Source organism: Lepidochelys kempii, chromosome 1 (assembly GCF_965140285.1).
Source record: "Lepidochelys kempii isolate rLepKem1 chromosome 1, rLepKem1.hap1, whole genome shotgun sequence".
In the NCBI taxonomy this organism is placed as follows: Eukaryota; Metazoa; Chordata; order Testudines; family Cheloniidae; genus Lepidochelys; species Lepidochelys kempii.
Genome location: NC_136380.1, coordinates 192139538 through 192167069, shown reverse-complemented (window position 1 = coordinate 192167069; position 27532 = coordinate 192139538). Strand labels below are relative to the sequence as shown.

General features: G+C 42.6%; 1 protein-coding gene across 9 annotated transcripts in view; it reads left to right on the top strand.

The window, feature by feature from the left end:
- The window catches only part of LOC140895616 (OX-2 membrane glycoprotein), a 136000-nt gene that overhangs the window by 40549 nt on the left and 67919 nt on the right, over positions 1 to 27532 (top strand). For 4 of the 9 annotated variants that reach the window (XM_073305827.1, XM_078848073.1, XM_078848077.1 and 1 more), the window contains one exon: positions 9902 to 10094. The exons of 2 other annotated variants lie outside the window; for them this stretch is intronic. In XM_073305827.1, coding sequence (XP_073161928.1) covers positions 9902 to 9951 — 50 coding nt within the window. In that variant the 3' untranslated portion in view covers positions 9952 to 10094. Of the gene's footprint in view, positions 1 to 6724; positions 7204 to 9901; positions 10095 to 10145; positions 11119 to 27532 lie in introns of those variants that run through there. 3 more of the 9 variants (XR_012154291.1, XM_073305836.1, XM_073305862.1) reach the window with 2 other exon arrangements.

Below are 27532 nucleotides of genomic sequence, written 5' to 3'. Positions count from 1 at the left end.
GCACCCTCAATAAGGCTTCTTTAAAATACAGCCAACTCTCCTGGACTCCTTTCCCCCTCATATTAGCCTCCCAGGGGATCCTGCCCATCAGTTCCTTAGGGGAGTGTAAGTCTGCTTTTCTGAAGTCCAGAGTCTGTATTTTGCTACTCTCCTTTCTTCTTTTTGTCAGGATCCTGAACTCAACCATCTCATGGTCACTGCTGCCCAGGTTGCCACCCACTTCTACTTCCCCTACCAATTCTTCCCTGGAAGAATGGAACACACTGTCTTGATTAACTTCTTACTCATGTAAATGTCTAGTACTTATTTTCAGAATTACTCCTCTGTTGTCTCAATGCTATTTTGCAGCACTGTGATTAAAAGTGCTGAAGATTTAGTTGTTGTAGGCAAAAATGGATTGTGAAATCTATGCCGAAGTGTCTGATGTGGCACTACTGCTGGTACGTAGTAATTGCCCCTGACTGGAAGGTTTAGCCCGGGTTTTTGGTTTGAGAATGACCCAGCAGGTCTGACACTGAAAATTCACCTGAAAGGAGAACCCACTGTATTAAGTCAGTGTTCAGTTGTAAACTTTTAAAATACAATGATAATGTTTTGTTTGGAGTTATGAATATTTCAGAGTTACAAACAACATCCATTCCCAAGGTGTTCGTAACTCTGAAGTCCTACTGTATTTCCAGGGTGGCAGAATATCACAGTCAGAATGTCTCATTGCCACTAGAGTCCTGACCCTGGAGTCTTGTTTTAGAATTGCCGTTGTTTAGTCTGGTGTGGCTTTCTTGTAAAGGGGAGAGTATTTTGGTTGTGGACAGATGAATATTCTGCAATTCCAGAAATACATTTTGCCACAGTGAGTTGGTTTGGATCCATGTGGAAAATAATCTTACAAAACACAAAGAAAGCCATTACAACAATCCCTCACAGTGACGTATGGTATAATTAAAGGGGTAATTTTGTGGTAATTAAGTTACTCAAATCCTCCCCGCCCTATCCAAGGATAAACATTGCACAACACAAAAGTAAGAGTATTTATGAACTGTTCTTGGTTTAATAATACACTATGCCCATACTGCTCTCTACTTGTACTTAGAGTTATTTTTAAAAGAAGAATTACGAATGCAGGATTACTCATGCATCTGCCAGTATCAGCAGGAATGCAGGTCAGAACTCCTGTAAAGGGTTAATAAGCAATCTAGTTAGATATGCATTAGATTCTGTTTTGTTTAAATGGCTGATAAAATAAGTTGTGCTGAATGGAATGGATATTCCTGTTTTTGTGTCTTTTTGTAATTTAAGGTTTTGTCTAGAGGGATTCTCTATGTTTTGAATCGGATTATCCTGTAAGGTATTTACCATCCTGATTTTACAGAGGTGATTCTTTTACTTTTTCTTCAATTAAAATTCTTCTTTTAAGAACCTGATTGCTTTTTCATCGTTCTTCTGTGAGTTACACCTCTCTAAATGTAGAGTTCCTCAGTTTCAGTCCATCGTGGTTCTCCAGATTTATACTTGTGTGACCAAAACCAGAATTTGACCGTGTGTATGCAAAATTCCATGGGCAATTGCATTTATTTCCTGGAGGACCAAGTACAACTGAAACTAATTGTATTGGCTGTACATGCAGTTGTGTATATCTAAGTGTGGACACATGAAACCTTTCAGATTTTATCTGTTACAGAAGAAAGAGTCTGTTGTGCTCCCAGCTACATAGTAACTCAGTAACCAAGAGAGAAATTCTCTTGTGTGCAAAGGGCCAGTACATAGTCTTCAAAATGAGCCATCTGTTGGCTCTCTGCACAGGGGGGAATTTCACATAATTGCCTCCCACACCTCATTTGTGTCATTTCATGGTGTAAAATGATTTCTAATAGCTCCTTTCGGCTGTTCATTCAAATCATGTAGCCATATTCAAAATCACTGGCCTTTGAAAGCTTTATTTTATTGATATGGAGGAAAAAATTAACATGACCTTAACATATGAACAGTTGTTTCACTCTTACAAATCCCTATTTAATTCCTCACAGAAATTATTTGCACGTGATCTTTGAAATGCTAACGCTGGCTCTGCCATGTAAGGAGAGTAACCATTCAATTTCGGTCTCTTTTATCTACATAAATTGTGAAAACTCATGATACAATAGGATTTCTAGATCAGTTTATTTGGCAGCCTTGGGCTGTCAGATTTTATGTAGTTTCTTATCTAAAGGTGGGTCTCCCTCTGAATAAGTTGTTTGTTATTGGAATAAATATTTACAGTGAATCAGACGTCAACTCAGTGGATGAAACATCAGATGTAGTTGTAAACTATTCCCACTATAGTTACTTTTGTCAGGTGTCTTTTTGTTGTGTGTATTTCACTGTTGCTAACCTCGAGATCAAAACCCCTGAATTAGACCCCCCCGCAAACTAATGAGATTTTAAAACATGATATTATTTTTTCCATCTTTTGATTTTGAACACCTCCTGCCCATCTCCTGTGTGTGTGTGACAATTACCATTGCTCACTCTCCTAAATGTATTGGGTAACGTGATTTTGGCCCCCGCTGCATGAGATCTCACCCCGACATCGGCCCATTCCCTGCCCAGCAATTAATCCTGTCCCCCAGCCCTGTCCAAAAGTTCAGTCTGCACCCAGCCCACATTCCCCATCAGTTCAGCCCAGCCTCATCTCTGTCCCACCTGGGGTTCTTGACCCTACTTTTTCTAGATGTAGGCTGACAGCAGAGGGGTTCCCTCTCCCCTTTCTAGAGTGGGGGGCGCAGCTCCAGTGCCTCTTCACCCCCCTCTACCTCTTCCCAGGCTGGATGCAGCAGGGGGAGGGGCAAGGAGGGGAGGCACAGTTCTGTCTGGGTTGCTCACAGGCAGGGAGGAGGGAGTGGAGCCTCACTGAGCTGATGGGCTCTTTGCATCCTCTCCCCTCCTTTGAGAATGGAGAACGAGAGTAGAGACTCTGCTGGATTCTGGCAGGGCAAAAATTTGCAAGGCACCTGGAGCTTCTTGCATCATCGTGAGATGGGCTCCAGAATGCTCTAAAATTCTGGCACTAATAAAAAAATTTAAAAAAAACCCATGATAGTTGGCAATACAGGTATTTTGTCATATCAAGTTATTTGTGCAACTTTAAAATCATGGTCAAAATTGACTCATGATTTTGGGTGCCTATTTTTTGGTGCCCAGTTTGCATCACCTTATGGGGGCCTGATGTCATGACCCTGTGGCTTTTGAACCTGAGTCTGTGAGGTTCCCAACTGAGTGCTATCTCCCTGCTCTCAGCCAGCAGCTTCTTCCCAACTGACCAGGTGGAGCAACCATACAACCTGAAGTTACATGAGGGAGGCTTCCCTTGGGCCTGCTTGAGGAACAACAGGACCTCTGATTGGTCAGGGCTTCCTATTTAAACACAAAGAGAGGTACAGGAAATTGGTTGCACTACTAGGCACTATCTGGTTATTGTATGGACACTCTAGTGATCCCTCACTCTCAAGTGGGGAGGGAGGCCATTCCACCTCATTGCATGTGGCAACAGTAGTCGGGCTCAGGCCCCTCTGGCTGTGGCCAAGCAACAAGTAGTCTATAGCTCACAGCCTCCTGGGTGGTCAAATAACAGTTAAGAGTCTAAGGCTGTGACCAGAGTCCCAGGGGAGCCACACTGAGGTAACTCTATTAGGGCAAACTGCAAAGAAAGGGGCAGACAATCCCCAAAGCTGGTGGTCATTCCAATACTTAGATCCTCCAAGCTAGCCACAAAACAACTTCTATAATACCTTATTGGTTACACAGAAGCCAAAACACAGTTTCCTTAAAAGCAACCCAGCCCTTGGGTTCCCGCCAGACAGCCATGTCAAATATGAAAGTTCAATCAATCCGAAAGGATCAGATCCATTACCTTCCAGGATAATGAATATTTCAGATCTTACTCAAATACATGCTTACAGCCAATTCTTAATTAAACTAAAATTTTAAAAAAATAAAAGAGGGTATTGGTTAAAAGATTATACAAACAGATATGAGTACAGCTGTGAAATCAGTGTCATAGTAGAGATGGTGAGCTTTAGTGTTGCAAAGAGTTCTTGAAGCAGTGATGGCATAAACTGCTAACTGGTTAAATCTCTGGTTGCTCCCAATTATCTGGAAGGTCTGCAGTCCCTTGGTTAGAATACTCCCATTAGCATAAGTTCATAGTCCAGAGATCAGATCAGGTAAGAGGCAAAATGGAGATGTTTCTTGGGCCTTTTATAGTTTCTGCCCTAGTTTATATGGAGGGAAAGCCACTGTTTCAAACAAAGCCCTCCGCACAGCTTGTGGAAAAATTCAGGTAACACGATGGTGTTTAGTGTCACATGGTCTCAACACAGGCCTTTGCATGCGCCGCTGAGTCATAGCAGGAACCATCACCCATACTCTAGCTAGAATATCCACAGGAAAGTCCATTAGGTGTAGATGAGCTTCTGCCATGGCCCATTGTGAGTTAAGTGTTCTTTGATGGGCCATTCAACTTTAATAGTCCCTTCACAATGTGATGGCTAAATACCTTGTGGGTCTTACCACAGGAGCAAACACATTTGAAATACAGGTACATAGTCAATATACATAACTCCAGAAACAAAAGCGATACATGATACAAATAGGATAATCATGTTCAGCAAACCATAATTTTTTAGACACCTTACATGACATACTGTGCACAAGCTTTGTTGTATAATTGTATAACAGTTGTAGTAACACTAATCTACATGGTCACATTTTAATCAGATAATGTCAGAGGGGCTCTGGCCCCCAAGCGGGGCAGAGCAATAAGCAGTCTTTAGCCCTGAGCTTCCTGGCTAAGACAGACAGCAATCAATAATCTAGAGCCCACAACCTCCTGGCTGGGGCAACCAACAATCAAGGTATAGGCCTTCAGGGCTAGGGTGAGTGTGCTACCAATCCCTAGGTGTGGGGTAGCAGCAAAAGGGGTAGAAGGACCCAACCCCACCCTATTTCACTGGATCCCAGCCCAGGGCCCTATTAGTGGTGAGTAGTCCCACCCCTGGGTTGGCAGGGAAACCAAAATCCGCTGCTTGGCTTCCTGGCAACACAGTCTGGCTGAAGTCTGGTTCCCCAGGGCTACTTCCTACTCCAGCTAGTCAGCGTTGCTCCATCGAGCTGGGGTTCTGTCTCGTTTTCTCATAGTGGGGCAGCAGCCTCTTCAGCTACTCCTTGGGGTCCTCTTCATTCAGTAGAGTTCTGGTCTGCTCGGCTGCTGGACTAGGGTCCTGCAGAAGGGTCAACCTGCCTAGAAGAGACATCTGCTTCCTTCCCTTGTGCAGCCTCAACTGTGCTGCAGGGCCCACCCTTTTATACTTCCTGTTGTACCCCGCTACTTCCGGCAGGGGGTGGGGAGGGTTTGGTTCTGCCCATCACGGGGAGTGGAATGGTCCCTCACTCTCAAGTCTGGAGGGAGGCCACTCCACTCACTACAGCCCTCTTGCCTCATGCTACAGACTCTGACCTGCTTGATTCCTGGTATCCTGACCTTGGCTTGACTCCTGGTGACCCAAATATTGTCTAACCTTCTTGGGGTTAATTTGACTGGCTCCTGCCTGATTCCTGGTAACATGAACATGACACTCCTGAATCAGGTTGCTAACCACTAGATCTGGCTGCCTACCGCCTGGCTCTGACACCCGATTTTCAGAAGAGCTGAGCACTGCCCTCTGAAAATCAGATTCCTTTTAGGTGTCTCAAGCTGGACTCCCAATATTGTGAGTAAAATTTGAAAAATTAGGTATATGTACTTTGAACAAATGTTCTTATCTATGTGCTACTAGTAATAGCTTGCATTATTGAAAAATAGGGAAAATTCAATACCGCATTTGCTTTTCACTGTTTATTCTATTCTGTTTGTTTACAATAACATTGATTTAGCTTTTGTTTATTTTCAATCTCACCTTCAAACTCTCGAAGTGGCAATGTGTAGGCTGCAAATGCTGCAAGGGAATATTTGTTTTAAAACAGCTGTTTTCATCTGAATTGCACACAAATTATGCAAGATTTATTTTTGTTTTTATTATGCAATAACGTTTTTCCAAAATATGAAGTCTCATCCAAAAATTAGTTGTTAGTCTTCCTTTATCGCAAAGATAGCACTACCAAGGAAATTAGGGTCAGAATAATATCATCTTGAGTGAATTCATAGGAAATGGAAAGCAAAGCTTTCTAAATGATTCCAGTAAATAATCAATAATTCCTATCATGTGCAAATAGATTACCTAAAATTAGATGCTTAAAATTCCATTAAGATGAGATGATCATTCAGGCTGTTGTATATATAGCTATAGTCCCTGACTCTTCTCTGAACACGCTTTCTTATTTTTGCCCAGTTATTTCAGTATACAGTAGACTTGGCACTCAAAAGTGCCACCTGGTGAATATATAGTTGCACTTACAACTGTGTTTGTTTGCTCTGGTTGTGTATGTAATTGTGCCAGTTTTGTATGTTCAAGTTGGGGTCTCTCTTTATTAAATCTATGATAGTATTCGGGTAATGTAACATCATCATGTGGTGCAATATCGTGAACTTTGTGTCATGATGGTTTGGAAGCAGAAGACAATGTTTTGGGGGTATTTATTGAATATGTTTGTATTTATATATGCAAAACAACTTACTTAGGAGAACTCATTGCTGTTTGAAAGTAACAGTTTGATTGTCCTCGGGACTAAAACCTTTATCAATAATCCACAGGCAGCAGCAGTTAAAGTATCCCAATATTGTTCCTGAAAACTTGGCTGGAACTTCTTTCTGCTGGGTCCATTTAGCCACTGTATCTGTACAGCAAGGTGCCATTTGTTGTGTGATCTTTGTGATGAGAGGATATTTATTCACTGGGAAATGGACTGCAAACATAGCAAGTCATTTTTCATAGGCCGCTGGAGAGCAGTTGGATTGATTTAGAACATGGTTGATTTAATTCAACAAATAGAAAACTTTGCTTTATATCACCCATTTTAATCATGTTTTCCATTTGTCCTTATTTTCTTAAGGAAAGGCTGATATAACTATCAAAACATGTTTCTTTGGCAACCTGCACTATAGCAGTCAGGATTATGCCAGTTACTGTGTAATAATAGCTAGCCTATGATGCACAGAGAGTCTGGATGCTATTTTCTGGAAGAAAAATACAATTAATCTTCTTACTATATATTTGGGTAGGTCCTTAGAATAACCAAATACAATTTTGTTTTGTACAATAACTCTTAAATCAGACCTTTAATTTGATCCCAGATGTATAGTTTCCCAGGCCTCATGATGTAATGAGATGGGAATTGCTTGCCGCTGATGCTGTCACAGACAGAGATGTTGATTTGATTATTTATAGTTAAATATAGCTTTTGCATTAGATTTGGTATGACTTTTTTTTAACCAGACAGATACACGATACACATTAATGCGCGTTGATTTAACCATCTATGTAGCCATCCTTCAGAAATTAAGACTCTGAATATTCTTTTTATATTTCAATTTTTAATTACTCCATTTTTTTCATTGGTAGAAAATATGTTTCTTATTTACCAGGTAACTTTTTACCCATGATTTCTATCAAGCTGCTTTTGGATGGAAATTGGAATTGAATTAAAAAATGCACATATCAATCAGCATTTAAAAATTGTTTTAATTAGTTAAATAAAACTACTTTAAATGTATAGATTACATAAGAAAAAAAGTGAAACTAAAAGTGTTTCTGCAGATCTTTTGTGCACAACAGGCTGAAATGACTAACAACTGGAAATAAGTAAATTACCAGAGTTCACTCCGTTCTAAAGACCAAAAATAATATAAAAACTTAAGGCAGTACATGGCATGTTGTGCCATATTTATAGAGCTGGAGTTCAAAAGTTTGTTAAAGATGGCTTGCCCCCAATTGATTCTGTATATAAAACAAGTAGCACCTTAGAGACTAACCAATTTATTTGAGCATGAGCTTTTGTGAGCTACAGCTCACTTCATTGGTTGCATCCGATGAAGTGAGCTGTAGCTCACGAAAGCTCATGCTCAAATAAATTGGTTAGTCTCTAAGGTGCCACTAGTCTCCTTTTCTTTTTGCGAATACAGACTAACACGGATGCTACTCTGAAACCTGTATATAAAACAAAATCTTGGACTCGGTCCTCACAGTATATAAGGAGGGCTCATTGGTTCAGCATATAATTAAAAAAATTATTTTAGTAGATTATAGTATGTTTCAGCCCGTGTAAGGTGTGGCTTGCCTGTTATGGGTTGGAGGGCCTGGGGTGAGCACACCCTGATTACTGCATTTTCCACTGCATGCATCCGATGAAGTGAGCTGTAGCTTATGCTCAAAGCTGAAAGCTTATGCTCAAATAAATGTGTTAGTCTCTAAGGTGCCACAAGTCCTCCTGCTCTTTTTGCGGATGCAGACTAACACGGCTGCTACTCTGAAACCTGATTACTGAATGGAAACCATGTGATTTCCCCATAAAAAGCTGTTGGGGATGAGGGTGATCAGGAAACTGCAGAAAGTGAAAGGCTCTTGCAGGAAATGTCTGATATCAGGGGAGTTTGGAGCCTTCTGTGGGAAACCCTGATTGGGTCTGGGCTTGGAGGCCAGAACTGGAAGGCTGAGCCGGGAGGGGAGAACAGATTGGGGCAGAAGAAGAGCTCTGGTGGTGATAGAACATGCCACAGCTAAGTATAAACTTTTCTGTTGTGGTGATGAATGTCATTTTGGGACTCTGAGGATTGTTGTGAACTGTTTCAATTAAAGTGGGCATGGTTGGTGGTAACTCAGAGAAGCCCAAGTGTGGTTCTTTAGGAGCCTCAAGGAGAGGAGAAACAGTGGGTGGGGTGCTGCAGAGTGATCTCCAGCCATGAGGGGTCACTCAGGAGGCAGTTGGCCTTGTTACAGGCCTTAACTTTAGGTTTAATTTTCAACATGTTTGTTTTCAAAAATAAAACTCCAATTTAAATTTTAAAAATCTGGTGTTTTGGTTTGTTTTATTTTATTTTTATTCTGATTTTTATTCATGGTCCTGGAGAGTCATCAGTTGGTAACTACCACTGGTAACTACTCACTACTGAGCTGGGGTGGATTTGATTCAGTGATCTATTATACAGGTAAAATGCTCCATCAAGTTAAACCAGCAACCCCACCATCACCACTGTTATGAATCTACAGAAAAGGACGGTGTTCCATCGGGACAGCTTGTGCCAAAAGAGAAATAACTGGCACAGAGAAAAGGAGTACTTGTGGCACCTTAGAGACTAACCAATTTATTTGAGCATAAGCTTTCGTGAGCTACAGCTCACTTCATCGGATGCATAGTGAGCTGTAGCTCACGAAAGCTTATGCTCAAATAAATTGGTTAGTCTCTAAGGTGCCACAAGTACTCCTTTTCTTTTTGCGAATACAGACTAACACGGCTGTTACTCTGAAAACTGGCACAGAGTATGCTCTAGTCATTAACTTTTGAATCATCTCTTTTGAGCCTCTTTCAGAAACAGATTCTCAAGGCACTTTCTCTAGTTAGAAAACAAAAAACAAAACACAGCCTCCAGAAGGCTTTCATTTTTAAGAATCCTCTTCCTTGGGAGAAAGTAGTAAACCTGGCATTGAGGAGACTGCTGTCAGAAGTATACTGAAGCCCACACAGGGGAACCTGATAACAGATAAGCAATTGCTGCATGGAGACCTAGCTGCCGAGCATGAGTAGATGTAGTTGTAACTCCTTAAGGTGCTCTGTCTGCCTTTAGTGGCTGGACCTCATAGAGATTTGAGTCTGTATAGTCTTTGAACTAACAGACCAGAGCTCCTGTTGTTAGGTCAATAGGTCCTGGGTAAAACCCTAAAGATCACGTTACATAATTATATATTTACTGGCAGTTGTGTTATTCTTTCACTAGATGTCTCTCTGTGCTACGGAGATTTCCAGATGAAGTATGCTTCCTGGTAAGCAAGGGAAATAAAGGTGGAACTCAAGCTACATGGGAGCCTGTCTGTGGATAAGAAATCCAACACTCAATATAATGTGACTAGGGGAGCCTTTAGTTACAGCTGCTGCTGTATTTTAAGCAGTCGGTCAGTCCTCTTTTCTTGCTTTCAACAATCAACAAGATTTTCTTCCCTTTTTTTTTTTTTTCCATCTAGAATCTAAAGCATCTTAACCCATTTACTGGATCATTCCTTGGCAAACCTGATTCAGCATTAGAAGCAGTGACCTGGAGTGGCCTGAAAGTTACATCAATAAAGGGAAGTGTGATCCAACCTAGACTCAGTAGCTAGAAGATAGGAAGTAAAAAACCTGGCACCAGATTCAGTTATATAAGGGACAAACCTAATGTCATTTGTCTCAGTCTCACTGGACAGCAACTATCCACCTGCTTCTTTCCTCCTATCTAGCTGATCAGGTGGTTTTTCAGCAGTGAATGACTGATGGATCCGGATCATCTGTCCATGGAATTCATTCACAAGACTTGTTGCTTCCCTTCCTTACATTCCTCCTCTTGCTGTTGATCTTCAACATGGCTCCAGCCACACTTCATTTACCTGGCACTACTGGTGAATGAGTATTAAGACAAGCCATCAACCAGACAGAGCAGTAGTGGTTTAAGCCTTGTATCCCATCTAGAGCACTGTTATTACCTTCCTATAAGGCATTTGGCTATTCTATTCCATTAACTTTTGTTCTTGCATCAGTCATGTTTCACGTTATTTAACTTTTTGTAAGACATGCTGGGTTACAGTTTTATGTACACACTATATGCATATTTATTAAGGCAACAGGAAACATTTAGCAGCTGAGTTTCTTGAAACTAAAGTAACTGTTTCAGATTCAAAGTTCAAATCTATTTGTGTGAGGAAAGACAGATCTCTTCAGTTTTCCAGAGCTGCAGCTGTTTCAATACCCCAGTGTGATACAAGCATTTGTATGTGCATTAATGTGTATTCATCTTTGTGTTTGTAAGGCCATTAGAGATAGTTGCTGACAGTTACTGTTGTGCTAGGGACTTTGTTATTGCTGCTTAATGATTCTCTCACCTGAAGCTACCTCTCTTACTAAAAGAAAAGGAGTACTTGTGGCACCTTAGAGACTAACCAATTTATTTGAGCATGAGCTTTCGTGAGCTACAGCTCACTTCATCGGATGCATACCGTGGAAACTGCAGCAGACTTTATATATACACAGAGAATATGAAACAATACCTCCTCCCACCCCACTGTCCTGCTGGTAATAGCTTATCTAAAGTGATCATCAGGTTGGGCCATTTCAGCACAAATCCAGGTTTTCTCACATCCCCCCCACCCCCATACACACACAAACTCACTCTCCTGCTGGTAGTAGCTCATCCAAACTGACCACTCTCCAAGTTTAAATCCAAGTAAAACCAGAACATCTGGGGGAGATGGGTAGGAAAAAACAAGGGGAAATAGGCTACCTTGCATAATGACTTAGCCACTCCCAGTCTCTATTTAAGCCTAAATTAATAGTATCCAATTTGCAAATGAATTCCAATTCAGCAGTTTCTCGCTGGAGAATCAAATCCGCACAGACACACCCCTGGAACACCGACCTGGGATATTCTATCTACTACCCAAGATCCATAAACCTGGAAATCCTGGGTGCCCCATCATCTCAGGCATTGGCACCCTGACAGCAGGATTGTCTGGCTATGTAGACTCCCTCCTCAGGCCCTACGCTACCAGCACTCCCAGCTACCTTCGAGACACCATTGACTTCCTGAGGAAACTTCAATCCATCGGTGATCTTCCTGATAACACCATCCTGGCCACTATGGATGTAGAAGCCCTCTACACCAACATTCCACACAAAGATGGACTACAAGCCGTCAGGAACACTATCCCCGATAATGTCACGGCTAACCTGGTGGCTGAACTTTGTGACTTTGTCCTTACCCATAACTATTTCACATTTGGGGACAATGTATACCTTCAGATCAGCGGCACTGCTATGGGTACCCACATGGCCCCACAGTATGCCAACATTTTTATGGCTGATTTAGAACAACGCTTCCTCAGCTCTCGTCCCCTAAAGCCCCTACTCTACTTGCGCTATATTGATGACATCTTCATCATCTGGACCAATGGAAAAGAAGCCCTTGAGGAATTCCACCATGATTTCAACAATTTCCATCCCACCACCAACCTCAGCCTGGTCCAGTCCACACAAGAGATCCACTTCCTGGACACTACAGTGCTAATAAACAATGGTCACATAAACACCACCCTATACCGGAAACCTACTGACTGCTATTCCTACCTGCATGCCTCCAGCTTTCACCCTGACCACACCACACGATCCATCATCTACAGCCAAGCTCTGCGATACAACCGCATTTGCTCCAACCCCTCAGACAGAGACAAACACCTACAAGATCTCTGTCAAGCTTTCTTACAACTACAATACCCACCTGCAGAAGTAAAGAAACAGATTGATAGAGCCAGAAGAGTTCCCAGAAGTTACCTACTACAGGACAGGCCTAACAAAGAAAATAACAGAACGCCACTAGCCGTCACCTTCAGCCCCCAACTAAAACCCCTCCAACGCATTATTAAGGATCTACAACCTATCCTAAAGGATGACCCAACACTCTCACAAATCTTGGGAGACAGGCCAGTCCTTGCCTACAGACAGCCCCGCAACCTGAAGCAAATACTCACCAACAACCACATACCACACAACAGAACCACTAACCCAGGAACTTATCCTTGCAACAAAGCCCGTTGCCAATTGTGCCCACATATCTATTCAGGGGACACCATCACAGGGCCTAATAACATCAGCCACACTATCAGAGGCTCGTTCACCTGCACATCCACCAATGTGATATATGCCATCATGTGCCAGCAATGCCCCTCTGCCATGTACATTGGTCAAACTGGACAGTCTCTACGTAAAAGAATAAATGGACACAAATCAGATGTCAAGAATTATAACATTCATAAACCAGTCGGAGAACACTTCAATCTCTCTGGTCACACAATCACAGACATGAAGGTCGCTATCTTAAAACAAAAAAACTTCAAATCCAGACTCCAGCGAGAAACTGCTGAATTGGAATTCATTTGCAAATTGGATACTATTAATTTAGGCTTAAATAGAGACTGGGAGTGGCTAAGTCATTATGCAAGGTAGCCTATTTCCCCTTGTTTTTTCCTACCCATCTCCCCCAGATGTTCTGGTTTTACTTGGATTTAAACTTGGAGAGTGGTCAGTTTGGATGAGCTACTACCAGCAGGAGAGTGAGTTTGTGTGTGTATGGGGGTGGGGGGGATGTGAGAAAACCTGGATTTGTGCTGAAATGGCCCACCTTAATTATCATGCACATTGTAGGGAGAATGGTCACTTTGGATGAGCTATTACCAGCAGGATAGTGAGTTTGTGTGTGTGGTTTTTGGAGGGGGGTGAGGGGGTGAGAGAACCTGGATTTGTGCAGAAAATGGCCCAACTTGATTATCATGCACATTGTGTAAAGAGTTGTCACTTTGGATGGGCTATCACCAGCAGGAGAGTGAATTTGTGTGGGGGGGGGTGGAGGGTGAGAAAACCTGGATTTGTGCTGGAAATGGCCCAACCTGATGATCACTTTAGATAAGCTATTACCAGCAGGACAGTGGGGTGGGAGGAGGTATTGTTTCATATTCTCTGTGTATATATAAAGTCTGCTGCAGTTTCCACGGTATGCATCCAATGAAGTGAGCTGTAGCTCACGAAAGCTCATGCTCAAATAAATTGGTTAGTCTCTAAGGTGCCACAAGTACTCCTTTTCTTTTTGCGAATACAGACTAACACGGCTGTTACTCTGAAACCTCTCTTACTAATTCATTGATTCTATTATTCATCATTGTGTTCTAGCTATGCTGAAAAAAGACCAAATAAAGCTATTTTGAAAATTAAAGGCTCTATGCATTTGTTCTCTGAGTAGCCTGCACATTACTTTATACCGTGATCCCATTTCCTCCATCTGAGCAAAACAGAAACAAGCCAAGCAAGTTGGTACCTGGCAGAGAGAGACACACAGCCACTGCAAGGAGCTGTGTTCATGACTTAGTAGGTGGTACTTTCCCACAAGTTAGAAATGACCCAAAGCCCCAGCATGGTTTTAAGGTGTTGCTGGAGGTGCAGTCTTTTGGATGAATTGTAAAAGAATAGTTATTTGTACAGCCATAATGGCTGCTGACTTTCATTTTAAAAGAGATTAAGTTTAGATTCTGGCACCCGCCACCTAAATGTGCTGTTGCACCAAACGGCTGTGAGCTGACACCCATTCAACTCCCAGTTCAAAGGACAGAAGACAGTTTGGGGAGAGGGAAAAATCCAACTCTGAGAAGATATTTCTGTGATGGTGAAAATTCAGATACGGGGTAGAATACTGTCATTCTTCCCTTTAAAAAACTATGTTAAGATAGTGGGATTTAAGTGTCCTGGGCCCTATCTGAAAATATTAATGAAGGGGGGAAATTGTTTCCTTGTCTGAGCCTTGTGCTGACAGAATATGGAGAGTTAGGGTTTGTCTACACTGGCAAGTTTTGTCACCAAAAACTGCCTTTTGGCGACAAAACAGCAAGAGTGTACACACTACAATGGGACTTTTGTCGCGAAAAACGCCCAGTTTCGGCAACAAAAAACTTCCACCCCTATCAGAGAATTTTCTCTTTCCCCCTTCCTTTATTGTCGACAAAGAGCCAGTGTAGACACTGCTGATTGGTTTGTTGACAGAACTGGCTTCCGACAGTATCCCACAATGCCTGCCCTGATTGCTCTGCTCAGTGTTTTGATCTCTGCATGCCCCTCTCCTTTCAAAGCTGCTCCCTTTGGGGAACAAACAAAGAGCAGATCATTGGAATTCTCCTGTTCTGCTCTGCACTAGGAACACAGCAGCAGGCAACAACAACGAGAAGTCCTTGTGGCACCTTAGAGACTAACTAATTTATTTGGGCATAAGCTTTCGTGAGCTAAAACCCACTTCATCAGATGCATGGAGTGAAAAATACAGAAAGCAGTACAAATATTATGTTAAATATAAATACAGACGGCTGTTGCGGGGGGAGGGGGACAGACTGCTGTGCTGCTTTGCCATTCCTCAGCACGGAGAGCTCACAGAGCTACTCCTGGTGCTGCTCTCGGCAGCTGAGGGGGCTGTGGGAGAACTCGGAGAGAATCCCAAGATGCACAGCGATCAGCTCTTCCTTCCCACAAGAGTGCACTGTGGGATACATACCCACGGTGCATTGCTCACCCTGTCGATGATGGTGTCCCCAGGGTGGATGTGATCTGTCGACAGAGGGAGCAAGTGTGAACACCCTTTGGCGATTTTTGTTTTGTCGACTTTTGGGTGTTGACATAAGTTTTGTCAACAAAACTGGGTAGTGTAAATAAGCCCTTAGTAGAGAGGGACAGATGGTGACTCCTGGAGAATTCTGAGCTTGCAGCACCCTAACCCACTTAATGACTTTTCAAAAAAACTCCCACAGCTGTTAATGTCTTCTGCAAAATGTCCCTGTGGTTCTGACAGCTAGTCAGCTCAGGGCATGACCTCAAAGAAATGTTAATTCACTATGTGGAGGTAACAAAGGTATGTAAATAGCTTAGCAGACACAGGCCATTCTCTTGTGCTGATAAAAATCAAGAATAGATGTTAATTGTATCTACCTACGTTCTGTTAAATGTATATCTGTGTAACCAAATTAACCTGTAGTTCCTAAATCCTTTTCATGTCTTGTAAGTCTATATTACTTTTACATTATGTATGCAACTATACTAAATTGTCATTAGATCAAAAGGCCTGCATTTAGCATTTAGATGAAGTTTACTAGAAGGATAGTGGCATAGTCTTAGGCCTTGTCTACACTTCAGAGTTTTGTCACCACAAATTATGCTGACATACAGCCACCGCTTTAAATCGCTGTTGCGTGTCCACACTATGCTCTTCGTGTCAGCAGAACGCATCCACACTAGCAGCTCTTGCATCAGCATAGAGAGCAGTGCACTGTGGGTAGCTATCCCACTGTGCAAGTGGCTGCAGGGTGCTTTGGGAAGGGTTTGCAATGCCACATGGGGCAGGTACAGCGTCACGTGATGCAGGTTTCTCAATCCCATCATTCCATGGGCATCCTACTAGATTGCCAGCTGCTTTTTAATGGAAGGGGGGAGTTGTAAGGGGAGTAATGTGGGGGGGGGGCAGAGAGAGAGAGTGTGTGGTGTGGGAGTGTGTATGTGAGAGTGTGTGTGTGTTGGAAGAAAGTGAGTGTGTCAACATGCTGTCTCTTTAGAGTTGCCAACCCTCCCGGTTTCACCATGAGTCTCCCGGAATCAGGCTCTATCTCCCGGAGGCTACTGAAGCCAACCCGGGAGATTTTAGTTGCTAAAAGTCTGGCGTGCAGTGGGGCTAAGGCAGGCTCCCTGTCTGCCCTGGCCCTGCGCTCCTCCCGGAAGTGACTGCACGTCCCTACAGCCCCTGGGTGCAGGGTGGATGGGGGTATGCAGTGGACGGAGGAATGCAGAGGACATAATATACCTGGACTTCAACAAGGCTTTAGACACAGTGCCACATGACATACTGATAAGTAAGCTGGAGAAATGTGGGCTTGGCGGAACTAGTATTAAGTGGGTACATAATTGGTTAAACAACCACAAACAAGGAGTAACTATTAATGGAATGATGTCAGATTGGTGGGAAGTCTCAAGTGAAGTTCCACAGGGATCTGCTCCGGATCCAGTGTGATTTAACATCTTTATTAATGACCTGGATGGAGGAGTAGAGAGCATACTGATCAAATTTGCAGATGACACAAAGCTAGTGGGGGTTACCAACACTTTTGAGGACAGAGCTAAAACTCAGAGGGATCTTGATAAATTCGAGAACTTGACTATAGACAACAAAATGAAATTCAGCAAAGACAAATGTAAGGTGCTACACTTAAGGAAGAAAAACCAAATGCACGAATACAGAATGGGGATAACTGGCTTGGCAGCAGCACCACTGACTAGGATCTGGGAGGAGTGGTGGATCACAACCTCAACATGAGTCAGCAATGTGATGCTGTTGCAAAAAAAGCAAATGCAATTTTAGGTTGCATAAACAGAGGCATAGCATGCAAGTCACAAGAAGTGATAGAATGCTCTATTTGGCATTGACTAGGCCTCAGCTGGTGTACGGTGTCCAATTTTGGTCACCATGTATAGAAAGGATGTAAAAAAACTGGAAAGGATCCAGAGGCAAATAACAAAGATGATCAAAGGGATGGAATGCAAGCCACATGAGCAAAGGCTGAAGGAACGGAGTATGTTTAGTTTGGAAAAGAAGATATTAAGCGACGACATGATAGCGGTCTTCAAATACTTGAAAGTTTGCCATAAAAAAAGATGGAGAAAAGGTGTTCTCTCTTGCTACAGGGGGGATGAACAACAGGAAATGGGTTCAAACTGCAGCATAGTGGATTCAGATTAAATCTCAGGAAAAACTTGCTAACTGTAAGAACAGTAGGACAATGGAACAGACTCTACGGAAGTTGTGGAAGCTCCTTCACTGGAGGTTTTTCCAAAGGAGGCTGGATAACCATCTGTCTTGGAAGGTTTAGCCACAACAAGTCCTGCATCTTGGCAGGGTGTTAGACTAGATGACCCTAGCAGTCCCTTCTAGCCCTGTGATTCTATGCAGTTAGTCATGAGTATATGTTTTTCTTTCCCTTGTCTTCTGTTATTACAGTTTTCTTAATATTTCTTCCCTGGTTTAGAAGAGCAGAAGGTGATATGGATTAGAGTTGAAATGCATTTGGTAGAGCTGCGTAGGGCTCAGAACCAGAGCAACATATAAACTATGATGAGTTGCACTGGCAGAGGAGGGTAGGAATGAAAGAGCAAGAGGTACTGCTGATTGGTAACTGAAGTGCACTGTGCAATAAATAGCAAGCACAAGTGACCTGGGAGAAGTTTGCTTGACCATCCTTCCTTTCCTTATACCTGACTTTACAAGAACATAGCCAATCAGAGCATCCCCCTTCCCCATGTGCTTCCCCAGTCTCCCTTAAGAAACTGTTCCACCCCTCCTTTGTGGGTGACAATATGTTTACTGCTCAGAAGCAGTAGATCAGTCTGTTCATTGTCTGTTTTCCCCTCAGTGGCTTATTTCAATTACAGTAAATGTACTGTTCAGAGGCATTGATGTCTGCCCACAGATATTTCCCCTCTCAGTTCTTCAGTCTTTATGACTGACACCCATTGAGGGATGCTTTAACTCTGAGGTTTGAGAATTCACTTCCGTTTCAGTGGCATAATAAAGGCAGGAAGGTGAGGTCAGATAACAATTTGGAGATAATAATTTCCATTTCCACATATGCCATTGGTGATTAAAGAGGGTTGGCAGAGAAACCCCAGCAGACAAGGGCAAAGCTAAATTTGCAGGGAAAAACAACAACCATGTCACCAGCTCAAAACAAAGACCCATTTTTCTTTTTGTAAATGTGCTGCTTTCACGTTGTCATACCCCCCCATCCATGAGGCACAAATCAGCATTTCTTTCAGCCTCCAAGAAAGAGGAAGCATAAGCTTTCACTATCCCTCCTCTCGGCTTCTGCATAACCACACAATGCCCTTTCCATCTGCCCCCCAAATGACCTTTTCCCGATCTCCTTGACTCCCTCTGCTCTCCTGTCTTCACCTGCCCTTGTCTGGACATTCCACCTTACTGCCATGAGGCTTTGCTCCTCTGACTGACACCCTCCCTCCCCCCACACACCTCTTCACCTACCCACTGAAATCCAGTCAGGGTTAGAATGGGACACAGCAGCCATTCTTTATCAGCTTCCCGACACAATAAGATGCAGGAGAATAAGGAGGAGTTAACTTTAAAAACGACAACAGGATGTGTATTTTTAAAGACAGGCAGAACTTAATTACTTAGGTTGGCATTTAGCCAGGACAGCAGGGTTAGCGTGGCTATTCTTGTCAAAAACACATGGGATCTTTACTGACTGGTAGCAGTCAGTTGCTTGGTTTTACAGTTCACCAGAAAAATAGTCCACTGCTGATGTAACCACATCAGTCCGCAAAAGGGCCATTGAGAGCTTCTAATGACAAAACACAGAGAGGTGCATCACTTTTGCTCCTAAGTAGCCATCAGCATTCACTTCTTATAGGCAGATTAGTGCTTTCTGTGACCACACTGTGACCCACATGCCAGGTCATTCTCAGGAGAAGGCCATTTTGGCATGGGTCAAGTACGCTTTCCAAAGCCCTAACCTAATGACCTATGGCTGGAAGCCATCCCCAATCCCCTGTAGATGTGCTTCCCTTAACTGCATCTTTCCAGACACATTTCTAACCAAACCACAGTCACTTTCTTTCTTTGTGGGAACAGGGAGATCTAGTTCTATATTTATTTTTTGAAGGACCCTCTGAAGCTTCACCCAGGACAGGTCCACAGCACTAAAGTTTAGATTGTTGGCTTGCTCGCCCCTGTCAGTTCCGAATGTCTTTTAGGGCTAACGCAGGAGATCGTGGGGATCTCTGCTTCTGTTTCAAAGCTCCGGCCCTGAGACAGTCCAAACAGCAAAATATGAACAATTATCTTGTCAGCTATTTTTATTTCCTTCTTCCAGAATTCAAGCTGATGGGAGAAGCCCTTTTGCACAGTAGATTCTTCCTGGGTGTGAGGGGGCAGTTAACAAAGTCGTTGTATTTTAATGGCCCATAAAGGCCAGTTTAGTTTGGATAGGCCTGCTTGATGGGCAGAAGATCGTCCCTCCTGAGTGGGTTCACAGTTTCAGAGCAAACATTTTTTACTGTTACAAAGCAAAAATTTTAATATTACCTTATAGCATGTGATAAATGATTATAAGTGAGATTAATACGTGCAGCAGCTTACAAACATTTCATAAAGTCTAAACACTAAATGCATTGTTATAAGTCCAATACCCATCTTAACCATAGTAACACACAGGTGAAAACTACTGGTTTCCAGCAATGAAGTCTTGGCAGTATCTGGCATTTGGTCTCCCAGTATCACACCTTCTTTACTTCTTATGTATAAACTGATATGAACACACGTTCCTTTGTTTACGACGGACCTGCATAACCATTCCTGCCTAATCGGAGCGCTGAGGGTTTGAACATGTGCTATCAACTTCATGCAGGGGAAATTCATAACTTTATGTTGCTACGTACACTATGATATTACTGACCAGCGAGTTATTACTTTTCAAATGATACTTCACAAGATATATGTTGTACAAAGATTTTTGGAGTGCAGGGTGTGAATACGGGGTGCTGGAAGTCATACTAGCATAGTTCCAATTTTTAGAGAAGATGGCACTAATTAGCTATCTACCTGGATGACAAACTCTGAAATGAGCTCTTCACTCCCCCGCCCCACTCTGGCCCCCGTACACCATGTAAGAGGTCCAAAGCAGCACAGAGTGGTTCTAAAAGGCCTGGTTCTACCTGAGGGAGAAGTCCTGTAGCACCAGAATTAGGGAAGACAGCCATGAAGTTGCCTTCTTAGGACGCCCTTGCAAGTGCTGGCATAGGAGTGTGCAGGCGGTGTTCTGGGGATGTGAGGATCATATTGGAGGCAGAGTGATAGCATGTAGCCCAATAGGATGTGATGAGGCATCCTGAGGAGTTACTGTAATTTAGACAGGCCCCAGACACAGCAAACTAGGATTAGGAGGGTGCAAGGCTCAAAACCACTGTTGTCCCCACTGCCCCGTAGTGCACTATGTGCTGTGCCTCTTGGAGGTGTAACATTTTGTATTGCTGTTTATACCTGTGCAAAGCAGATGTAAAATGCTACCATTCAGCCATGGGGAGGATTTGTATCCCCTTTGCACTCACTGTGCACAGGCGGTAATGATCACACAAAGTGCACAAAGCATCAGGCCATAAATTTTCAGCGAGCACTCAATCTTGTGTAAGAGCTGGGATGCATGCCTCAGGAGCACTCTCCCAATATTATTTGCCACAAAGTCTGAATGTTTCAACTGACCTCAGCTGTGAAAGCTTATCAGAGAGTTGCACCCTTGTAGGGTGGCTCCTGCAGATTCATCTCTGTTAATGTTGGCAAAAGAAATTAGGGTAAGAAATGTTAAACTGGTCTTAAAACCTAAAAAGGGGTTAAACTGTCTGTAATGGAGAAAATAGCTCCTAAAAATCAATATAAGGGATTCTAGTCTGTTTTTTTATCACAATCTTTATTTTTAGCATGTTAGTCCTATCATGGGAAAAATTTTCTCAGCAGTTGCAAAAGAATGAACATCTTTGCTAACTAAAAGAGGATATCTTTTTCTCACTGACAGTGCAGTGTACTGTCAGGGGATTAGACATTATTTTATTCAATAGTGTGTCTCATTACTATTGTAGATGGCTTGCTATACTGCAGCAAAATTATTTAAAGTAAAAAAAAACTACAAGGGACTTCTAGTGACAAACTGACTAAAAATGCAATCGCTGCAGCCACAATAACAAAAAGAGTTTGCAATGTTGGTTTTACCACGTTATTTTAAACGTTTGTAGTTTAGCACCAGTCTGTACAACTCTTGCTTTTTTTTTTTCCCAGTGCAAATACTACAGCTTTTGCTTCTGCCACTCTGTTAACTGTAAAGAATCTAGAGGTAAAATGATTACAGAAGGCAAGAGCATGGGGATTGCATAACTCTCCTGTGCGCCCGGGGTTATTAGATTTTGTGGGGCCCCTGTATACAAGTCTTTTTCCTAACTTAAAACAAAATGATCACAATTATGGCATCGAAGATATTAACGCTATACTAAACTTGCCTTTTAATTAGCATAAAGCCGTTCTCTGGTTACATTCCAGTCTTAAAACATGTAGAATATAGTTGTTAATTCAAAATAGCCTACTTCTTACCTTAGAACAACTGTTATATTATTAGATGGAGGAAGTTTGGGTGCAGGAGAGGGTTCCAGGCTGGGCCAGAGAGTTGGGGTGCAGGAGCAGGTGAGGGGTGCGGGCTCTAGGAGGAAGTTTGGTGCAGGAGGGGATTCTGACCTGGGGCAGGGAGTTGGGGTTCAGGAGGGGGTGTGAGGTGCTGGCTCCAGCCAGGAGGTGCTGACCACAGGCGGCTCCTGGTGGGTGGTGCAGCAGGGCTCAGGCAGGCTGCCTGCCTGCATGCCATGGCCACCGTGCCCAGAAACAGCCGGCTGCTGGCACGTCTCTGCATGCCCCTGGGGAGAGGGAGACAGCATGTCTCCGTGCACTGCCCACACCTGGTTCCCGGCAAATGGGAACTGCGGGGACGGTGCTGGGGGCGGGGCTAGCATGCAGAGCTGCCTCCTTCCCTATAACAGGGAGCGCAGGGATGTTCCAGAAGCCTTCCGCTTCCAGGAGCAGCATGGGGCCATAGCATGCAGGCAGGCTGCCTGAGCCCTGCTGCGCTGGGGCCCCCTTAGCCCGGGGCCTTGGGCTGCAGCGTCTAAAGCCTCTGCGTTAATCTGGCCCTGCCAGCAGCTAGACTACACTACAATATCTGTTCCATTGAAACAGAAATGTTGTTTGGATTTAATAAATGTTTAATTCCATGTCACAGAGAAATGAATTGAAAACTATTATTGTTCAGTGATGCTGCCTTCAGTTATAGCTGCAGGGCAGGGGAGCTACACCAATATTTACAGTAGCTTAGGAGATGGCCTAACTGTCCTGAATAATGTTTTGTGTCTTAAAAATATAAGACTGCATGATTGCTGTCCTACAAGTCACCCTAGCTTCATTGACTTCAACAGTGCTCCAATTATACCATACAAGGATTTGGCCCCAAATATATATCTCACCATGTTTAACGTAGACTCGCTATTGTCTTCTTGTGGGCTGGAATTTCTTGTCTCTGTTGGCTGAAAGCTCAGTAGATTAGTTTAGGAAATGTGACTGGAGATTTTTTTTTGGGTGGGTCATGCCTAACTGATGATACATTTGCACAAATTCTGGGTCTGGATTTTGTTAGCTGTCTTTTTATCATTTTAAAGTGAGGCAATGGACCCTGAGGCTATTGACAAGTGATGTAGATTTCTTAAAGCTGACCTAACCCTGACTCTTCGGATCTTCCTCCTCTACTTGAGGTGGGGGTAGAGAGAGGCTGATTTTACTATCTTGGCTTCCTTCGTTTGCTCGCATAATAGTCATACAATGCACAATTGTTAACAACCAGTTTGGACATAAAAGCTCACTGAGGGCATAGCAGATTTTTTTGCTCCCCTCGAGCCATTGTTTATATGTGCTAAACTACATGAGGTCTGAAATTTTCGTCTCTTCCTCTGCTGTCAGAATATTTGGTTGAGATTTGCAAAGCTGTCTAGGGGACTTAGCTGTATATCTTCCATTGAAATGCGTGCAAGATGTGTCAAATCCCCCAGGTACCTTTGCAAATGTTCACGTTTAAACCAGCTCGCCAGACAAATGGAATGACAGGTGCAGAATCAGGTAAGCAGTAAAGGTTAGCCTTTCTAGGTGGCATGGTTCCTGGCTTTCAGCAAAATGCTGCTTCAGCTATAGCGCTGCTTTCAAAGGCTGTGTGAAGGCTATCTTTAGCTTTGGACTATCTCACATGGAGGAGGACAGCCATTAGACAAAAACAGGATTGCTGATCTAGCCTGTTTCCCGAAGGCTGATATTCAGCGATTAAATAACATGTGATGGAAAGTCTCACTGACACTCTCTGTATCAATTTGGGCCAGCTGCCAGTAGGCAGGGTGGCTAATTGTCCATAAATAGATACAAAATTCTTGATTTTAAAATAATGAGGAAAAGCAGGTTATCCGTCTTGTCACAGAGGCAGTCACTGTAGGCCACAAAAGATGTTAAACGTTCGTGTCATAGGAGGCACCATCTATTGGCTGTCTGTAGCTATGAGATAGCTGAAACTGGGCATATACCTAAACCACCTAGCTTTTTTCCATTTATGGAACTGAAAAAAGAAAAACTAGATTGTTTTAATTGGTTTGTGAGCTGTCACTTAAATCATTGATGGCTTTCTCTGAAAATAAGTGATTCTTTAAAAAAGAAAAAAAGAAAGTTTTTCTAGCTAAATGGAATACTGCCCTATGTTCTGACAATAGAACAAAAGGTCAGAAGCTAAACTGACACAGACGAGTACACTGTGTTCTTATTCATTAGAATGTTTCTCCTCCTCTCTGCTCCTGCCGCCTTCCTCCCCCACACGCTGTGGGTACTTGTTTTCCTCAAGAAGAGGAGGGAAATAGCAAGGACAGGAAAGGGACCTTTATGGGAGTTGGAACTGCAGAGAAGGAGAGGCAGAATCCAAGGGCCAGAGTGAAAGAAAATACAGCTTCATAAACAGGAGCAGAAAATAGAAGGGAACTAGACATGCCTACATGTCTATGGAGATGGGCCTGGGGGACTGACTCATCCATTGTATTGAAGGTTGTACTGAGATCAAGGAATTCTTTCTCCTTCCCCATTTTCACCAGCAGAAAGAACTGGAAACACAGCAAGGAGTCCTTGTGGCACCTTAGAGACTAACAAATTTATTTAATGCCCAAATAAATTTGTTAGTCTCTAAGGTGCCACAAGGACTCCTGGTTGTTTTTGCTGATACAGACTAACACGGCTGCCACTCTGACACCTGTCAGAAAGAACAGGGTATCTGTTCTATGGACAATGCACAATGCAGCTTGAAGATCGTCTAAAATACCATAGTAACACTTCTACTGTAGAACACTGTAGCATTTTTAATAAAGATCCCACCTCTGTGTATAACTGGTAAAACAGGTTACAGAGCACTTTGGAATCTGTGGACTAAATGGGTCATATCCATGCCAGTCAGTTTTAAAGAGACAAGGTGGGTAGGGTAATAATTTTTATTGGACCAAGTTCTGCTGGTGAGAGAGAGACAAACTTTGGCGCTTACATGGAGCTCTTCTTCAAGTCATTAACGTACATTATTACAGGTCTGTGAAAGATACTTTTTCTTTTCATAACCCTCGGCAAAGCTAGCTCTTGCACCCTGAGAGAACAGCTAGTATTTCCTATAGGGGCTATGGGCCCTTTCTTACTAATATTCTGAAGGGGTTTTTATATGAAAATGTAAATAAAATCTCCAGCTCACAAAGATCTAGTATCACTTTGTCTAAAACTGAGCCTGAGCTAGCCCCCTGATCTGAACACCCCTGAACGTTGAAGAAGTTTACATCAAGACCCAAATTCTGTGGCTTAGGCAAATGTGTGTGTGGCTATAAAATAAGCCAGTGAGAAGCAAGCACTGTATCCAAGTATGGTGGGGGGTTGAGGGGAGAAATGTGTGCATGTTTATGGGAGCTAATACTGACCCAACTGAAGTGTTCTAGGTTCTCTTCTTGGCGTACGGATAAGAACTCCATGCTGCTCTTCCAGGTGACCCAGGGACTAAGCCAGTGGTGCATATAAAGAAGACATATTATGTTTGTTCACTTTGTGGTGTGGCTATTTTGCAAACCTGAGAATAGTGCAGTACTTGCTTGCTGCTTTTTCAAGCTTCTATCATTGATTTTGTTGCTTTCATTAGGATGCCTTCTGTCTTTTGGTTCCCACCAGAAATGGAAATGCTGAAATGCTGTGACAGAAGTGTTCAATTTGTTTGTTTGTTGTTCCAGCCTATATAATATATGATATAATATTGTATCAGAAATTGCATGTTGTAAAATTTTGCAGACTCTGGCAGGTTCAGATCAGCATCTGGATGCTTAACTTCCAAAAAGTTTCTGGCTGTGGAATACCCAAACTCAACCTCTTGAGGATCACCCACCACTAGTTATCATGTTATGGGGATTGTTTCCATATAATTCTCACATGGTTAATGTACTTGGATCTATTATGTAAAATGTCTCTTTTTCTCTATTATACAGGGATGGAATTAACATGCAACCCATAGCATGTTGGATGGTTCCAATATAAACACAAATAAGAAATTATTTCAGTATATCAAAAGAAGAAAACCTGTGAGAGAATCAGTTTGTTGGTCAGACTACTAAAGCAAATAAAGGGAAATAAGGTTATTGCAGAGATGCTAAATATCATCTTTGTATCCCTCTTAGATTACCTACTCCTTTTTGGGTGATACAGATTAAGATACTGTTAGAGACTGAGAGTACGTTAGACAAACACCAGTCAGGGGTGGTGTAGATAATACTTAGTCCTGCCTTGAGTGCAAGGGACTGGATTAGAAAACTTTTTGAGGTCCCTTCCAGTCCTACACCTCTATGCTTCTATGTCAAAAGATGCTGGAAGAAAGTGACACATTAAAGAGCAATATATTACTTCAGCCAGATGATGTACATCCAAGAATTCTGAAAGAATTCAAGACAGAAGTAGGTGAGTTGCTGACAAAAATATACATTTTTCTCAGTAAAATCAATTACTGCACGAGAGAATGACAGAAGTTGTTCCTATCTTTACTGAATGGGTTAGTGGTGATCCTCCTGGGTATTACTGACAAGTAAACTTTAATTTCATACCAGGTAATGTGGTAGAAATGATAATTAAATAGAACTGCAAAACACCTAGATGAACAGGAACTGAAAGGGGTAAAGAAAAATCATACTTCTCTAGCCTATTATAATTCTTTAAACATCTCAGTAGAACAGGGAAAAAAGAGAATATGTCTGACAACCAATGTGGCTTTTCAAAAAGCTATTGACGAAGTCCCTTACAAGGGGCTATTAAGGAAATTTGGTAGAAATAGGATAAGAGAGTGCAGAATGGATCAAAAATTGGCTAAGAAATAGGAAAATGAAGAGTAGGAATGAGTGATACATTTTCAGCATGCAGAAGGTTATCAATGGGTACACTAATGTTCTGTACTACAACCAGTGTGGTTTTACATGTTTGTTGATTATCTGAATATTATCTTGGTGAACTCCATCATATCACCATTTTTTTAATGAACACACAAACTATTTCTCATCTGCACATCCCATTTAATATATATATATAAAAACATGCTGAAGTCTAACTGACAGGCCACATCAAGATCTACATGTACAACACTGGCACAGCATTGTCTTCTAGGAACAAAGGAACTGGCAGCACTGCCATAAAAAGTCCCCTTTCTCCCAGCCACTACCCCATCTCTAAGCAGCGCATCCCAGATGTAGTATGAATTTCAACCTGTAGATGGTAAAACTCCAAAGGTACTGCCACTCTCCTAATTACAGAAGGAGAGGGGGCTCCGACCAGGAAGAAGGAGACAAGGAGGGGAGGATGTGCTTGTACAGAATGATGAGATGGCGGGTAACCTCCCTCAACTTGGCCAGATATCCTGGAAGGGTGAATAACATGGAGACTTTGTTTTGCCTCCCTCTTTGGCATGCATATATATAATGTTATGTTTAGTGTGGTAGACAAGCAAAGACTAGCTTCTGTGACCTCTGCCAAAAGACACAACTTAGTGAAACATTTCCAATTGTATTCAAGTCAGGAATCCTGTTTTCCTTCTGTTCCCTAACACTGAGGGAAGTACTCCAAGCAACCACTGCCCTTTTAGTCATACCCCAATAAAGCCTGTGAGAAAGT